General features: G+C 43.1%; 1 protein-coding gene across 3 annotated transcripts in view; it reads right to left on the bottom strand.

Moving 5' to 3' along the window:
- RASSF3 (Ras association domain family member 3) overlaps positions 1–18,712 on the bottom strand; it is a 55,957-nt gene that overhangs the window by 17,947 nt on the left and 19,298 nt on the right. The window contains exon 1 of one of the 3 annotated variants that reach the window (XM_081211824.1): positions 6,977–7,262. The exons of the other annotated variants lie outside the window; for them this stretch is intronic. Within the exon in view, the coding sequence (XP_081067950.1) occupies positions 6,977–7,087 (111 nt within the window). The 5' untranslated portion in view covers positions 7,088–7,262. Of the gene's footprint in view, positions 1–6,976; positions 7,263–18,712 lie in introns of those variants that run through there. 3 annotated transcript variants of the gene reach the window in all.

The raw sequence follows: 18,712 nt of genomic DNA on the forward strand, positions 1-18,712 counted from the left end.
AAAAAGAACCCCAGGCAGCGTTGCAAACTCATACATTCTCAACAGCAGTTTTGTGATATGCTGCAGTGATCTGCCATTCCAAGTCAACAACTGCACGTGGAACAGAAACCTTAAATTAGTTCTTCACATGCCTGAATTCCAAAATCTCTGATTAGCAGCTTTTTAAAGACACCGGCATTCTATTTTAATTGTCTGAACAAATCAAGGTGTTAAGAACATAAGATCTCTGCTGGATCTTATAGGCCAAAGGCCTATTCTAGCCCAGGAACCTGTTCTCACCATGGCCAACCAGGTGCCCACAAACAGAACACATGATTCCCAGCAACTTGGTATTTAGAGGCATGCCGCCTTGCCAGTAGAGGTGCCTGGTGTAACTGTCTATTCATATGCAATGCAATGAGCTCCACTGGGATACCAAAACTTTCGTGATCTTATCTGAAACCCGGATTCAAATGGAGCTAAGAAAGATGAAAAAGCATGCAGTGCAATCAATTGTCACAGTGAAAAATCCACAACAGAAATGAGGTACTCAAGCTAAGATATGGTTACGTAACAGCAGTGGGAGGCTCCGGGGCCAAATTTGGGCCCTTGAAGAGAAATTATCAGTTAAAAACCCCATAGGTGTAGCCCATGGGCCTTAGGTTGTTTACCCCTGGCCAAGATGCTATGCTTAAATATTTAAGCTTTTGCACCGCAACTGTGCTGGGCCAGAGGGTTAACCTGAGCAACACGGTCCAGGTCTGGTCCCGCATCCAAGGATTCCACAAGGAGTTAGTCTAACAGGCCAAGGCAGGAAACCAGGCTAGGTCAGGCACAGGGTGACAGGCAGGTTCCAGCAAGCAGCAATGTTGCTCCCGCAACCTGGGGTGGGGTCCGGCAGCCTTTTATCTCTGACAGGGTAACGGCCAGTCCTGATCCCCCGGTGACTCACCTCTCTGTCTCGCCGGAAGGCGGGCACTCTTCCTGCGAGTACTCAGGTCTCTCCTTCTCTCAGACCTGAGTCTCTGTAGCTCTGGAGATGTCGGTGGGTTACTAGACCCAGGGGCTGCCTCAGCCTCTCCTGACCCAACTTGTAGTGGAGCAGCTGCATGTGATTGCCCAGCAGAGGGAAACAAGGTAATCCCCGCATCTGGAGCCAGGGCAGGCTCAGGCCCCTGACTCGGCCCAGTTGCTGCCTGTTGCAGGGGAACCTGTGCAGACTCGGACTCTTCAGAATCAGGCCCCAGACTCGGTTCAGATGCCGCCTGAGGCAGAGGATCCAATGCGGACTGAGACTCCTCCAGTTCCGAGTCTGAGCCCGAGTCCCAGGCCATCAAAGCAACCAACTCCCCAAAGGGCTACACACAATGCAATACAGTGGTGCCCCGCAAGACGAATGCCTCGCAAGACGAAAAACTCGCTAGACGAAAGGGTTTTGCGGTTTTTGAGCTGCTTCGCAAGACGAATTTCCCTATGGGCTTGCCTCGCAAGACGAAAACGTCTTGCAAGTTTGTTTCTTTTTTCTTAACACAGTTAATACAGTTGCGACTTGACTTCGAGGAGCAACTCATAGAACGCGGTGTGGTAGCCTTTTTTGAGGTTTTTGGTGATTTTTGAAGCTTTTCCAAAACTTTTCCGACACCGTGCTTCGCAAGACGAAAAATTCGCTAGACGAAAAAACTCGCGGAACGAATTAATTTTGTCTTGCGAGGCACCACTGTACCACACTAAATGTCCATACCAGGAAATCTGACACAATTCTTGGACAAAGATGCAATTTCAATTAGTAAAAACATCCATAACTTGGACAAACACACTGGGTTACTTCAACTGTGGGATACCATATTATTAAATGTGAATCCACACAGTATATAAGGATAGCATGTTGAGATGCTGAAAGCATAAAGCCCAAACGCATGTGAAATGGGAGCATAGTCATTATGACATCATTCCTACACGCAAGACACAGATAGCCTCTCTTTTATTTGGTCAAATCTGAAAAATATACCAGTCTCAAGCTGCCTTAAATTGAGAATTATCTTTGTTTTAACTTCAGAAGACCAAGAGAAGGAAAGAGGGAGATGCCTCAGGAAATAAAACAGAAGGAAACATGCCAACCATATGCAGTGCCAACTCTGCAAGTACAACTAAAGTGCTAGCAGATGGGTGGAGAGACTTATATTTGCTGCTTCCTTTGACCTCATTGCCCATGTGCCCCTCCCCTTCTCCAAAGGGAAAATGCAGGCACGCAAACTGCAGGAGCAAGGCATGCTTGCTTATTTACTAAGAACAAACGAGCCCCTACAACTCCCTGCCTTCTGTGTACCTTAAGCAATACAAAAACAATTCATTGTATGTACTCAAAACAAGGTGATTATTTTTTTTCATGAAACTAACAATCCACAACCTAAGTTTGCTGCTGCTGCTGCTGGCCTGGGTAGGCGAGGAGCTCAGAGCCTATTTTGACTCAAAGGTCTTTTCACTTGGCAACATGCTCAGAATGATTCAATGTGCGCTGCTGCCACTGTTCACCCTAGATGCCCCCTGCCAATCCCCCTTCAACAGATTTTGCACTGGTGTGTTGAACATGACCTATTATGTGACTGGCTCACTAGGTATGGATCATGTAGCCATACACCTGATCGGGTGAGAACAAACCAAGTCTTTAATTATAAACGCTGGTTACCAAACCAATGCAAAGGTGTGTGCTTTTGTAAGCAGCTTTCAAATCTAATGAGGGCATAGATGACATACTTTGGGTTGCTTCACAAATACACAAGTGCCAATCCAGAGTTCAGCCCTGGATCAATCAGACTTCTACACTTTACACATTTCTGCTTTCTTTCTCCCCTTGCACACACTTAAAAAAAAAACCCCATGGAATGCCCTTTGCCATTACACCCAAACCCACAAGTTGTGGTTTCCACAATCCCCACCAAGCTGAAATCAAGCTGTGGTTTGAGGGGATGCACAATTCACAGCTTGTTGATTTGTATGCAAGACGACCTATGATTTCTATGAAAGCAAAAGTAGCTAACTGAAACAGAGACTATAACAGGAAGGAGAGGCAATATACAAGCAATTCCAACCATAGTCCTGACCTTTACCAGGAAACTCATCAGCTTTCTAAATGAGGAAATCAATAGAAAAAACTTTAATGTCGACAAAAAACTCCACTCCAGATTTTCAGGAACTGAACCTCAAATGCAAGGTAACAGGTTTCCCAGCACCCTGCAGCATTATTTCAGAAATCCAGCAACCCTCAAATATTTGTTCTAGAATCAGTGTTAGGAAATAGTGTGGTTTAGAGGTTAAAATGTTGGGCCAGGACCTGGAAAGCCAGGTTTCAAAACCCCACCCAGCCATGAAGCAACTGGGTGAACTTGGTGACCAGTTACTGTCACTTAGGCCTAACATCATCATCATCATCATCATCATCATCATCATCATCATCATCATAATATAATTTATTTATACCCTGCCCATCTGGCTGGGTTTCCCCAGCCACTCTGGGCGGCCCCCAACTGAATATTAAAAACACAATACAGCATTAAACATTTAAAAACTTCCCAAAACAAAAAAGAGAGGTTATAAAAGTAATGAGGAAGCAGATGGTTCCACTGGTCTCAACATATTTAAGAAGTATTATGCTCATAAGGGATGTGGGTGGCTCTGTGGTCTAAACCACAGAGCCTAGGACTTGCCGATCAGAAGGTAGGCGGTTCGAATCCCCGCGACGGGGTGAGCTCCCGTTGCTCGGTCCCAGCTCCTGCCAACCTAGCAGTTCGAAAGCACGTCAAAGTGCAAGTAGATAAATAGGTACCACTCAGCGGGAAGATAAATGGCGTTTCCGTGCACTGCTCTGGTTCGCCAGAAGCGGCTTAGTCATGCTGGCCACATGACCCGGAAGCTGTACACCAGCTCCCTCAGCCAATAAAGCGAGACGAGCACCACAACCCCAGAGTCGTCCGCAATTGGACCCAACGGTCAGGGGTCCCTTTACCTTTATTATGCTCATGAATTCTAAGTTAATCAGTTTATTAGACCCCAGTTCCTGACCACATGAACAATCTGTGCCAAATACTAACTGTAGGGCTTAATAGATATTTATAAAGCAGTTTTGCAAGAGCTCAGAGCACTTCCAATATGGTATCACACTAAAGATAGGACACTAATCTCCTTATCACTCAGGTCAGGCACCAAAGAAAGTATAGAATATCAGCATAGCTCACTCTGAAAAGCTCACTCTGTCATTTTGGTGGCCTAGGTCTTTTAGATTCTAAATGCTACATATGGGTTTAATCTGTTTTATAGTACAGTATTCTCTGTTCCTAGTATTTCACATTGTTTTATGTGGTCTTCATGTTTACTCTTGTTATTGTTTTTACTTTTTCTGCCACATTAGACAGTCAAGAGAGGCTTCTAACCTGAGAAGTATAATATACAGAAACCAAAATCCTCAGCTTTGAAGATTTTATAACAAACCACACAATACTAAAGGCCGCTGTACTTTCTCTGCATGATTAGTGGAGTATCAACATGTTTTAGTCAAAGTGGGAGTTCCAGCGATTGACACAGAACTCTCTCCCACAGGTGCATCAAATGCCAAGTTTAGAGGAATAGGAAAAGATCAGCTTAGTGCACAATTCTTTAAAAGAGAAATAATCTTTGGTAAAATCCACTTTGTCCCTCTCATATTTCTACTTGTTTCACCAGAATTCTGTGTTGCTAGTTCACAAAGCTTACACACCCATAGACTCCTTGTTCTTCCACTGTGTCTCTGCCCCTGATCTTTCTTTCCTCCAACTTGGGCACCCTCAACAACACCTGTTGTCCTCTTTGGTGATTCTACCCATTGTAGCCCAAAGTTTGTCTTATGCCTGGAGCTTCCTACAAGGAGATCTGCTTGGTGCCACTTTTCTCTTCCAAATCACAGCTCACAGCCTGCTCTTGTCTTCAAAACCTTTGCCTTAATTCTTTAGTCCTCATCCCCAGCAGAAATGAACCCCATAATTGCAATTGCTAGCATTCATCCTCAGCTATTCTTCCTCTTTGCTTTTTCTGCACTGCATTGCTTTGTTACCCTTGCTTCTTCCTATCAACCTCCTAACTTTCTTTCTGTCCTAGGGTAAATTCAGAATGTGAGCTACTTCGGAGGATGGACCACTCTTGCTTATGTTACTCTATAGAACACTATGTACACTCAGGACACATACAACTTAAATGCAGTGTGTTGCTCATACTCCTTATCTGCCTATTCCTGCCCACTTTTTAATCACTGACTGTGTTTCTGAATCAGTGCCAGGAGTGGAGCCTGAACACTGCCCTGTTGACATCATTAAGGACTGCTGCAACATGTTGCCTGCAGCCATCTCCTAGCAACTATTAAGAGTCCCTAAATATTGAAAACCACTTGGGAATAGCCAAAGCCAATCTACATACTGACATGACAAGGTTATCCTTACCTTAGGATGTATAAAGCCCAGGAATTAATACTAGCTGAATTCTTAACCGCTGCTGTCACCCTGATCCTCTCTGAAACTGCTGTTTCAAAACTTTAACACAAAGTTTGGCAGAACCTTATTCCATTATCATTCCACTATGCAAAAGCTCTGGCACCCTGAGAGTCAGATGGCAACCCTGCAATTCTAACAAGATCACAGCCAACTCAGCTTAGTTTAACAGCTTTAAGAAATTAATAGCAAAATATTAATGTCTACAGTATTAACAGAATATCAAAGCATCTAGAATACCACATTGTCACCACTGCATTTTAAATCATGACATGCATTCTTGAAATTATTTTGAGAAGGAGAAAAAAATAACCTGCACATGATGACGCTAAAAAGAACCCTGGAGTTTATGATGTCCAAATTTAAATGCAACATTGAGGTATGAGAAGCACTTGCTCATGCAGGTGATCCACACAACTGACTTGTGTTTTAAAAAATGTACTCTTTTTCCAACACGTTTAGAATAGTGTGCTAGCATCATATTTGTAAAACACTCCATGCATGGAGTTTGGGGTAAAAGTCTTTTAAATGCTTTGGTTAGCTGAAGGCCTTTTACATGTAAATTCCCATTTAAATACAACTACCTGTGTCAGGTGCATATAGTGTTACAGAAATAAAGTGCAGCAATTTTAAAAACTATTTGTACAGTACTTTCTAACTATTAAAAATCCCTGGATATTGAAAACCACTTAGGAGCAGACACAGACAACCTCCACATCATTATGAAGGAAAGATTATATCCCAATTAAGGCTTCGTTAGTGTGTTAAAAACAATTCTAATGAATATGATTGCCGGCGTGGGGCTGAGAAGACGAGGCAAAAAATCCGTTACCTCCCAGGGAACTACAGTTTTTTTTTCTATTTATGCGCTTTCCCAGAAATCCTACAACGGTTTGCACGAGAGTGGCGGCTGCAAGACCATGCGGTTTCAGGAATAACGCATGAGCAATCAGACTTCTCTTTTCCCCGGTCGCATCATGGGAGATCATTTTTTTTTTCCGCCGGGAGAAGTTCTGGCTCACGAGGAAGTGAATCTACTGAAAAAGCACGCTTTTCATCCTCAAAGGTCGCAGCAACACTACTCGAGCTAGCCCAACGGCTGGAATCCACACGTGCAGTTTCACCGAAAGCCTGGCGCGGGGGTGCAGAGAGAAACCTCGGGGCTCGAGCCCCCCCACCCCCACCCCAATGCTTCTGCTGCCTGGACTCTGCTCCCTCTGCGATCATCCGGAAGCGGCACCCGGCACCCTCTAGATCCCGCTGGGACTTGGGGAAGGAACCGGGAAAGCGCCACCAGGGGCTCCCCAGAAACTTGGGACTTAGTTTGGCGTGGGGCGCGGGGACAGAGAGCGAGCCTGGGAAGAGCACGTGGGGTCGCAGCGGAAGGCGCGGCCTGCTGCGGGTCAGGCCAGGGCAAAGGCGCTCTTGCTCGGGACGGGGAGGATTCCCGCCCGGCGAAAGGAGGGAGATGGCGGCTCGCTTACTTGCAGACTCGGCTTGGCTTTGGCGGGGCAGCTCCTGAAGAAGGAGGTGCGGGCGGTGAAGAAGAACTCCTCCGACTCGGACTCTTCCCAGCTGCTGTAGCCGCTGCTCATGCTGCTAGTTCCCGTGGCGCGCCCTCCGTGCAGCAGCAGCAGCAGGGGGGCCCGGGCGTCCCCGCCGCCACCGCATGGAGACCCGCCCGGCCGGAGCTCGGCGGTGGACAAGTCCCGTGGTCGCTGCGCGCCGCAGCCTGGCCGGCGGCGCACTGAAGCCGGCTCTCCTCTCGGACGCGCTTCCGCGGAGGCAGCGCCGCCTCCCGCCCAGCCAGCCAGCCAGCTAGCCGGGCCTTCCTCCCTCCTCCTCCCTTCCCCCGAGTGGCCGCGACTGAGCCGCCACCTGCCTTGAAGCTGGGCGGGAGTTTCTGGCTCGCCTCCCTTTCCCCTCAGGAACTTGGCTCGCTCGCGCGCGGGGACTGCGCCCTCTCGCCTTGCAACAGGTGAGCCGGAAAAGACGAGGCCGCGCTTCTTCCCGCGGAGATAAGTTAGTGCTCCTCCCCAAGCGCCGTTTGGCTCCTGGGCACCTCGCCGCCAAAGTTTCGGCCCAGCCGGCTGCATGAGCTAATATCCGTCGGAGATAGCGAGTGTTGATAGGCGCGCATTCTTGCAGAAGCGCTTCAAGGGTTGGCAAATGGCCCTCATTGTCAAGGGCACCTCCTTAGTTCCAGAAGAGCTCATCTCTTTTAAGAAACAAAATAAAAAAAAATCCTTCCAGTTGCTCCTTGGAGACCAACTTAGTTTGTTGTTGGTATGAGCTTTCGTGTGCATGCACACTTCTTCAGATACTCTTTTTTAAGAGAACACAACGGGTGTCACTTAATCTGGCGCGACGCACCTCTGGTTTTCTGAATGGCACCAAGCCTTGACAAGTATCAAAAGCACACAGAAGAATACTGGTGTCAGAGCCTCAAAGGACCACACAGGTGTCAGCAAAGCGGGTGACACCTTTACATTTTAAAAGGTGATATATCATGGAGCTGGAGCAATCAAGACTGCAATCCCAGGCTCATTTTGGAGTACACCCCATGCAGACTTCCAAGTAAACATGCAAAAAAAAGACCAGGCTGCACACTAGGTGAGATTTTAGTACAGTGGTACCTTGCGTTACATACGCTTCTGGTTACAGACTCCGCTAACCCAGAAATAGTTCTTCAGGTTAAGAACTTTGCTTCAGGATAAGAACAGAAATCGTGCTCTAGCGGCACCGTGGCAGCAGGAGGCCCCATTAGCTAAAGTGGTGCTTCAGGTTAAGAACAGTTTCAGGTTAAGAATGGACCTCTGGAACGAATTAAGTACTTAGCCTGAGGTGGTACCTCTGGATGCGAACGGGATCTGTTCCAGAGCCCCGTTCGCATCCAGAAGCGAACGCAACCCACGTCCATGCTTGGGTCGCGATTCGCCACTTCTGCGCATGCACGTGACGTCATTTTGACCGTCTGCGCATGCGCAAGTGGTGAAACCCGTAAGTAATGCGCTCCGTTACTTCCGGGTCGCTGCAGCGCGCAACCTGAAAATACTTATCCCAAAGCTACTTCAACCCGAGGTATGACCTTACACAAACTGGGAGCAGATGGTGAAAGGCAGGTTAGAAGTCCCCAAAAATCAATTATAAGTACCCATATCCTAATGTAAAAGACACTATAGTCAACAAAACTAAACAGGTGGGGCAGAACAGGTTCAGTCCATGGTGTGCGCGCGCAAGCAGTTTTTAAAACCAGGTTATCCCACAAGACGGACAATTAGTAAAGTTGTGGACATGGGAGTGTCTTATGGGGTGGTGGGAAGCAAATCTCTCTTCAGATAAAAGGCAATACTTCTGTAGATATTTGTTGCCAAGTGGCCGAATCATAATTCTGAACTGTTAGAGGATTTCCACAGAATACCCTGATCGTAAGCATGGTTATGCTGAAGTGAATCTGACTCTTTATTGGGTCTTTTAGTCTAGGTTTCCTGCAGCCTTAGATGAGGAGTTTGCCACCTGTACATTCCCTGGAACATTTTGGACATGGTTAAAAACACAATGCTGAAATAATACAGCAAAGTAATATAATCTGAGTCTTTAAAAAAAGACAGCACAAACATGGTAGGCATTTTAAAAATGCTCAGTTATTAATTCCACAAAGCCAAAGCAAGTATGAATATGTTCTAAAGTTGAGTTGCAAATAAAGTTCCATAGTCAGTGTTTCCATAACTTTGAATATCTAATTGCATGTTGTCAGGATGAAAAGGAAGGAGAAAGAACAAAAACAGTTGTTATATGAACACTGTACTGTCTGGTTTGTAACAACTAATACCATGCTAAGATGCCTGAAGTTATATCGCTTTAGTGTCTTTATTTGCATTTTTTTAAAGCTACTGGCAAAACACTTAACTGCATCAACAAAGGAATGAGCATATACGAATCAATGCTTTGTGTTAGCTTTCTGCCAAATTTCACAGTAAAGCAGAGAATATCATCCTCTGTGTCCTCATAGTACAAGTTATGCGTAAGTACGGTACTTTTCAGGTGGACAGCATAGCACTTTTTTCTATCCACCACTGAGTTCCAAAGCATGCTCTTTATAAATTATGGGCCAGGTATGCAAATGGAGTTTGGCCTGCTGGCTGTAAAATTTTAATTGGACTTTGAATTATAGTGTGTGAGACAGACAATATACTTCACAGGGGCTTTATGCTTTGCTCATGAACAACAACCAGAATTGCTACTTGTTACAGTATTCCTTGAGCCTCTTGCTCTATAAGACAATGGCAAAATCACATTACAAAAGAAGAAAAGTAGCTTTCTTACACCTAAAATTGATGGGTCCTTTAGTAAAGTATCAGGAATGTAAATAGCCGTTCATTTGTGCTATGAATTCCTTGTGTGAGGAGAGGCTCCTTTTTGTAAGGAGGTTTTTAGGAAATGCAAGTCATTTTATTTCAGACCTAGGTTAATTTTCCACAACTGCAATTCAGACATACAGGAAAGCAGCATTTGAACTAACGGCTACTGCAAAGTTATTTGAAAGGGTAAAATGTATTGACTTTTCAACTTCCTCTTGCCTATTTATTTCCAAAGCCTCAAGTTAAATCTGGGAACTTCCCTTTCTCCATGTGCACTTACTGAATCATTCCTACCAATTTCTCTGATGCAACTTTTTGTCTAAGGTAGTAATCCTAACCCGCCCCCATGTTGTTGGCTGGGGAGAGGTAAGATGTAGCGCTGTCTCTCTGCCAATGATGAGAAGCAGACACCCAAACTACTCCCTTGCAGGTGGGAAACATTACTGGTGGGTCTCTATTGTTTCAGTGGCTTGAGGGTTTGGACCCAGAGGATCCAAAACATGGCTCTTCAGAACCCTCAGCTATGGCTAAAAACTGCCTCTCCACTTTCCTTTCTGATCAAACTTCATATGTGTCGTGGTGACTCAGATGTTCCTGTCTTTCCTTGTCCCAGTTAGGATTGTTCTGCCCACCTACTTATAAGTAGACCTGATCAGAACCGTTAGAATGACATTTCATCTTTAGAATAAAGATTCCTGTATGTTTCTACAGATAGCCAATCAAAAGCCAGTTTTTTCAATGCACAAAATTAATGAAATGTTGTATCAGAAGACAAATAACATGGCAAAAATGGGAATTTAAAACACACCCTTAGACATCTAGTGGTGCTCTGTATTTAGTCCTGATGAATCACTTTGAACTGTAAATGTTTCAAGAAGTTTTAGTTAATACTGTGAATGTTTGAAGGAAGGAAGTAGAAGGATAATTATCCGTCTAGGAAAAATGACTAACCATAGCATCTGGTGTTTTAAGATACAAATCAGCTGGCTTGGCAAGAGTGCAAAATGAGCCAGTGCCTTCGAAAGGTATATGGATTATGTGTGACAATTCTAACAGATAACTGTAAGCAATTATAACAATTTAAATTTGTATTTACTATCACCAGCAAGTCAGCATGTAAGCACATGATTTTCTACATCTACTTCTAACATCTCCAGGAACCACATGAAACTGAATACCTTTCTCTTCCTCCCTCTCTTAAACATATACTGTTTAGCATGGACATCACAGACTTTAACTTGCAGTAAAATATAAGTTTATTCAAGATAGAATAAACCTTGATGATGGCAGGTTTCAAAGACCATGAAGGGTAGCAGAATATATGTAACAGGATCTATAACTTAATTGTCAGGTTGAAGTGTTGCAAAGATGGTGAACAGGGTTGACTTTGAAGTGTTCACTTTCAAACTACAGATAGGTAGCCATGTTGGTCTGCCATAGTCAAAATAAAAAAAATCCTTCCAGTAGCACCTTAAAGAACTAACTTAGTTGGTCTTTAAGGTGCTACTGGAAGGAATTTTTTTTATTTTCACTTTCAAACTGACAGCTATTGTTTAGGTAAATAAATGGGAAACAATTTTGAGAGAAGGGCAGCAAAGTGGATTCAATCTGACAAAAGCAAACTTGCTTAATTTTTCATACAAAGAGCACTAAGGCACCCTGGAGGTGCAACAGTTATGAATTTTGGAATAAACTCCTTGGAAGAACTGGGGAAGCAATAACTTCTTTAGGAATACCAGGGATCTCCTCTCACCTGAGAAGTCAAGACTAATCACTGAAATTTCCAGAAAGGATTGAGGAATTGCAGTGAATGGAGAAATGGGTGGTTTCCTCTCATCCAAACTGTGCATGTGGCTGTCCTTGAACAAGACCCAGAACTCTCAACTGTCCCAAAATATGGCAGCCAGAATACTGGCTGGGTTTCCATGTAGAACTCACAGAACCCAAATTTTAAAACAGTAGCATTAGTTGTCAGTTCGCTCCAGGCCCAATTCAAGAGCTCAGATTAGGAGGTGGGAGGCTGGTTTGATATATTTTGGGTATATAATCCTCTCTAAGCCTCTAGTTTTATATCTGTAAGCTGGGAGTGTGTGATAGAAGGAACGGCTAAAGTGGACAAACCAGTCTCTGTTAAGTTAATGGCCCAAGCCAAGCCTGTTAAGCACCATTTTTACATGTGTAAAGGTGAAATAAAGGTGTGTTGTCATAAAAGCAACTACCTAGCAATTCTTCCAGGAGGAGGCAGAAGGTCTCTTCCCCTCCCCTCACCTGGCTGGAAGCCAAGCCATCCTAGAAACAGGGAAGCAGTAGGCCAAAGCTATGCTTTTGAGGATTCTCCTAAAAACCTAACAGGAAAGCAAAATCTGTTGGAGTGTTAATGCTGTAAGAAGTCTTTGTATATATGTGTAATTAAGACAATATTTCAAAAAGACACCGCAGTACCCAGAGACCTTCACCCCAGAGAAACCAAACCTGAGGTAAGCGTTGGACCAGCTGAAGTCTTTCGCCACTCAGAGAATGGAGTGTGTGTAGCAGTGTTTCAACATTGTACTACAGTGGTACCTTGGTTCTTGAATGCAATCCGTTCCAGAAGTCCGTTCAACTTCCAAAATGTTCAAAAACCAAGGTGCAGCTTCCAATTGGCTGCAGCAGCTTCCTGCACTCAAGTGGAAGCCACGTCGGATGTTTGGCTTCCGAAAAACGTTCAAAAACCAGAACACTTCCGGGTTTTCGGCGTTCAGGAGCCAATTTCTTGGTGAACTAAGCCATTCGAAAACCAAGGTTCCACTGCATTATAAGCATGCTGTCTGCACAAGCATATCAGCTTCCCAGCTTCAATGACCCCCTTCCAGTCCTCCTCTGCCTCCTGCACTGTTTTGGGGGTTCTCCTTAATCTCCCAGAGTTAATTTCATGAGTCATGGGGAAGCACAGAGGGAGGAGAGGTAGAAAAGTCTTGATGCAGTTCGTTAGGTGAACCCTGCCCAGCACTTTTAAGCTGTTGCAAGCTATCTTGGGACCTCAGTATATGGCAGGTAAGAATTATTATTATTATTATTATTATTATTATTATTATTATTATTGGCAACCTTAGCACCCAAGAAGATGATGCTTGCCCGCATCAGAGGATACAGTGATATCCTCTTTCCTGCACCACTGGGAAGCCTTGAGAGACACATTCTTTCTAAGCTTCAAGACTTCCTCTTTTCCCCAGTCAGTTCCCAGGCCTTGTGCTTCCCTCACTCAAATTGGATTTTGGCACTCCTAGGTAACAGTTTCCGATTACTGTGTTGATCTTGTTTGCCGCAACTCCTTTTTCCTGTCTTGCAGGCGGAGATCTCTGGCAGCTTACAGCAAATCAACCTAGGTTATGCTTTACTTGGCCTCTCCCTCCTTGTTTTCTGGTTCCCATGGTTACCGGAGCCATATTCCCAGTGTCCAGAGCTTACTGGGTATGCTCATTAGTGTTTGAAACCATTTGCTGGCATTACAGTGCTGGCAAGTCTGAATTTTAGATTCCTCGCCTCCCTGAACGAGGATTTCTTATGGAAGCCTTTTAATTGTTTTGTTGCACTGTTTTGGTTTTATTTGTAAGCTTGATTGCAATGTATTCACTGCATATTTTAAATTCCTGTAAGCCACTCTTGAGTACTTTCTGGCAGAAGATTTGGGTAAGACAAACACATTTTAAATATATATCAGTAGTAAACTTCTGGGTGCAGACCTCTGTATTAAGTCCTAAATCATTTTCCATTACCCAAAGGAAGTGCATTTATTCCAATAACCATATCAATTAGTAGAAGATTGCAAAGAAAACAAAGCTCTTTACTGTACTTTTTTTTTAGAATGCTGATTACTCAACCTTTGCATCCTTTTAGTCTCATATTTAAGGATTAAACTGCATTTCCTTGTGATTACTTATCAGTAGATAGTCATTCTGACTCTTCAATTGGTTTCTATGCTACAAAGCTGGAAGAAGGATGTCCAAGACACAAGCAATTTTGTGACACTTGACAACACCCTCAGGCTCCTGTGTCAAATCCTGACACCCACTTGCTCTAAAATCCCTGCTCCTAATTATTTGGCTCATCCTTCATCCAACACAGAGGCATGCTTAAGCCAATTGATTTCAAGGTACTTAAGCATGCCTACCTCTGTGTTCAATTCTCCCACCTGCGACATTCACATTATTTGTAACATGGATCAGCAATATTATTTCTTAAAAATATTTGTGATAGCCCTGCAAAGTCTAACGTATCTCTGACAAGGTTGTAACCAAAGTTTACAGTTTTACAGATAATAGATAAGGTTACAATGATGTTTAAATTGAACTTCACATTACCGCATCTAACCATCAAACTGATGTAAAAACAATGTTTCTGTTTATGAAATTGCAGTAATCTTTGCTTAATCCCTTCCTGAATCAGTGGATATCAGTAAATGCATATCTAGTATTACACGTTAGCAATGGAGTTTGAATTCAGCAGGAGTGTGCTGAACAAGGTCATCCGAGTCATAAAAACACATGAAAACAAACAGAAACAGGTTTGACAACTTCTCTCTATTAAACGGAGTCTACTTCCTTGTGTAAGATCTGTGAGGATACAAACACCTTTGAAATAACATCTCCCCCTGCCATTTATTTTGACTTTTATACCAGCCGTTCTATGATAAATCATACACAAGGTAGCTTAGAAATATATGTCACAACAAATTAAATCCATCCTAAATATAAAACAGTAGTAATATAAAAGAGCATCAGAAAAGCATATTAGCAACCCACAATCTTGAAACTATAATCATAGACACTGAATAAAAATGCCTGATAAAATAAAGAATGAAGAGATGATAAACACTCCCTCAAAACTGAATGCAAATTTCAAAGAAATTCATATGCCAGAGGATGATGCTTCCTCAGAAACCGTGGCCCAGGCTTTGAAGGCCTAAGCCAAGAAACCTGAATTGAGCCTTGAAAAACATTGGTAGTTGGAACAAAATTGACTTACTCTAGGCTTGTTATAATGTAGCCATTATATAAGCTGTGCATTGATAGGCAATCTTCCTTTCCTACATATTTATGTTTAACTCTTCCCTTCACAGGTGGCGCTGTGGGTTAAACCACAGAGGTTAGGACTTGCCGATCAGAAGGTCAGCGGTTTGAATCCCCGCAACGGAGTGAGCTCCCGTTGCTCGGTCCCTGCTCCTGCCAACCTAGCAGTTCGAAAGCACGTCAAAGTGCAAGTAGATAAATAGGTACCGCTCCGGCGGGAAGGTAAACGGTGTTTCCATGCGCTGCTCTGGTTCACCAGAAGCGGCTTAGTCATGCTGGCCACATGACCCGGAAGCTGTACGCCGGCTCCCTCGGCCAATAAAGCGAGATGAGCGCCACAACTCCAGAGTCGGCCACGACTGGACCTAATGGTCAAGGGTCCTTTTACCTTTACCTTCCCTTCACACTGCCAAATTAGGAAAGTAGATTAGAGCAATGAATCTGAAGAAATCAATCATATGGTTCAAGATGTTTCATACTGTGAGAGTTCCTGTGAAATGCAAACATTTATGTAGCGAGATGGATGTAAAAATACATAATTATGTAACGTTTGTTTGTTTGTTTGTTTGTTTGTTTGTTTGTTTGTTTGTTGCATGATTCAAAGTATCTCTAGGAGATTTACTTACACAGTTAAAACAGCCCTCAAGTTTCACAATAATTAATTTTGTTCGTAAAAATATCATGGCTCTAACTTAGAAATATACTGTACACATATGACGGTTAAAGGAAACCTGCTCACTGACTCAAGGTACACTCATAGATGGCTTAGCTCCTAGTCATAGCAGCTGGCTACCTCAGATAAGCAATGCCCTTCCTCTGTCAGGGGAATCTATCCTAGCCACTGCTGACTCAACCCTGTCTGTTGGTTTGTCCTTGCCTAGAGATAATTCTTTCAATCATCTACGAACTGGGACCACTTTTGACCTGAGAGACAATCATCAAGTCTTTCCATAGCCTCTGACATCTGTTAGATGAAAATAGATACCCTAATTTTATATTCAGCAATCTCTTTGCTTTAAGACAGATAGCAACAGGCCTGAAAAAAGTCTTCCTCTGTGATTGGCACACATAGAAAAGAATGCATGCAGCCAGAACCTCTCTTCCTATAAAATACTGGTCACAATTCTGATTTCTTTCTATGTGTGTTCTGCAGGAACTAATCTGATTTAAACATGTCACACATATTTATGTTTAGCTACATACCCTCCAACAATCCTCAGATGAAAATAGGGACATTCTATTCTATATTAACATCACTGCTGCCCCCCCCAAATAATTTTAATTAAAGATTTACTTGGTTTACAAAAGTACATGCATTATCTCTTTTTTCAGGTTGTAAAGTCTTTTATACAGATCAGTTACATTTGCTATGAGACATTAGTGCTGAGCACAATATAAGGATAGGGAAGAAAAGGGAGGTGCTTTGCTCTTACTCATTGGGTCACAGTGAGGAAATTTTGCATAAAATGGCAGGTCATACATATTTTAATAAATAATAAATTCAATAAAAACAGGCATGTTCGAATGTAAAATCTTCTACATCTTCCAAAAGAGCTTGTGTTGGCAGAGCACCTTGAGAATGTGCCAAGAGTTTTTCCTCAATTGTTAGTTCTATTCCATGGCAGGAAGAATGGGATTATTTAGTGGTAAAAAATGCATCCTTCCTTAGCTTCCTTCTTTCCATAGTACAAATCCATAAACCTCTCTATAATAAATTCTATTCTAGTGAACTTTATTTGGTAGAGGAGTGAACTTAAAGGGGACTTTCCATCTCCCAACCCACTCACTAATGGCATGTAAAATAAAATAAAAAGACTTGCAGCAATAAAAACACAACTATAATACTTTGTGGTTTAAATATAGCACCCCAAACGTGGAATCTCAGCATGCCTGCAAGCACCAAGAGAATTCCAGCCTGTTATTGCACTGCAATTGCAATTTGATTCCCAGCATCTGTCTTGAAACAAGCGACTCGACATGAAGAGGGAGCCATCAGAAAATCTGACCAGTAAGGTCTCTGTGAAAGAGGGAAACTCCATTCTTTTTCCTGTTCAAGCTTGCGTGAATGTCAAATAATGTCAGCAAGATTGGCTATTACTGCCCCTGCCCCCCAATTTATAATATTGGAATGTACAAGTATGTAATTACAAATATTACAAAAGACTGAGATGTAATGTTTGGAAAAAATATCCACACCAATCCAGTGGTGTGGCCATCATCACAGATCCCTAAATTGGCTCCTCCCCACCCAACTGTCACCTCAGAGGCAACTGAAGGACCATCTTTTCCCAAAGAGAGTGGAAAAGAAGCAGTAACAGAGTTTTTTAAATAAACAAATTGTGTTTTTCATTCTGTGGTGACTTTAAAAAAATATATTGATGTTTATTCTAATAATCTTAAGTAAACAATTTTTAAAACCCACCTGAAAGTGATATATAAATACTGTGAATAAGTCAATAAACTGAACAGATAATGAATATGTTAACCGTTGGCTGGTTGGAACACATGGCTCAGATTCCTACTTTACTCCCATAAAAGGATGAGGGGCAGAGAACAAAAAGGCTGAAAAGATAGCCATCAAATGGAAAATCAATACAAGCAAAGAGCATCTTCAAAAGAGAAAGCTTCAAGAGCCAAGTGCGGAAAAAGAATCGGATTGTAATCCTCCTTTCAAGTGCTTATTTTCAGCAGGGATGTATGTGTCTGCGCAAGAACCTCAGCAGTCAAAATGAAATACAGGCGTACCTCGGGTTAAGTACTTAATTCGTTCCGGAGGTCCGTTCTTAACCTGAAACTGTTCTTAACCTGAAGCACCACTTTAGCTAATGGGGCCTCCTGCTGCTGCCATGCCGCCGGAGCACAATTTCTGTTCTCATCCTGAAGCAAAGTTCTTAACCTGAAGCACTATTTCTGGGTTAGCGGAGTCTGTAACCAGAAGCGTATGTAACCTGAAGCGTATGTAACCTGAGGTACCACTGTACTCTGAAGGTGTTTCTCAGCTCACATTTGTCAACATTAAAAAATTGTCCAGTAGCACCTTGGAGACCAACTAAGTTTGTTCTGGGTACAAGCTTTTGTGTGCATGCACACTTCTTCAGATACCTTTGCCAACATCGTTATCCAGTATTTTTCCCAAACTTGGTCACGGATGCACTCCATTTGAACTGCACATTTGAAGTGTGTTGAACAGCTAAGAAGAAAATGGAAATGTACTGTAAATACAGGGCAGATATGCTATACTGGAAACTGAAGCAACTGGCTAAATACGCCTACAAGTCTTACAACGAATTTACCTTTTCTGATAAAATCAAACGTGTCAGTTTCATGCTGCAAGGGGTAACTACTTGGCAAGTGATGAAAAGAAAAAGCAGGCATTTATTAAGGAGCATGGAGCTGGCACAGCCAAAAAAAAAAAAGTGGATTTACAGTACTGCCTCTCCACCTTCTGCCGTGTCAGGTGGATGTGATGGCCAGAACAAAACTGCTCAATGCTCCTCAGACACAATATGGTTGTTCTCTTAGGTGGTAATTCTGTGCATGCCTCTGGAAGGAAATACAACTGGTCACACTAGGAAATGTCACAGATCTACTACTATCTTTATAATTTTATATAGCCTCACTGTTTACATTTCGCCGTGTGTGTGTGTGTGTGCGCACGCATATAACACTTGTCAAATGGATAAATTGAGTTCTAGACCACAAATACATCCACCACAATAATCCATTCACCCTGAAGGTGCCACAAAACCCTTTGCTGCCATTGCTGCTACAGACAACTACAGTACTATACCATTCTGGAATATATTAACTA

The sequence above is a fragment of the Podarcis bocagei genome (genome assembly GCF_964188305.1).
Source record: "Podarcis bocagei genome assembly, chromosome: 10".
NCBI classification, from domain to species: domain Eukaryota; kingdom Metazoa; phylum Chordata; class Lepidosauria; order Squamata; family Lacertidae; genus Podarcis; species Podarcis bocagei.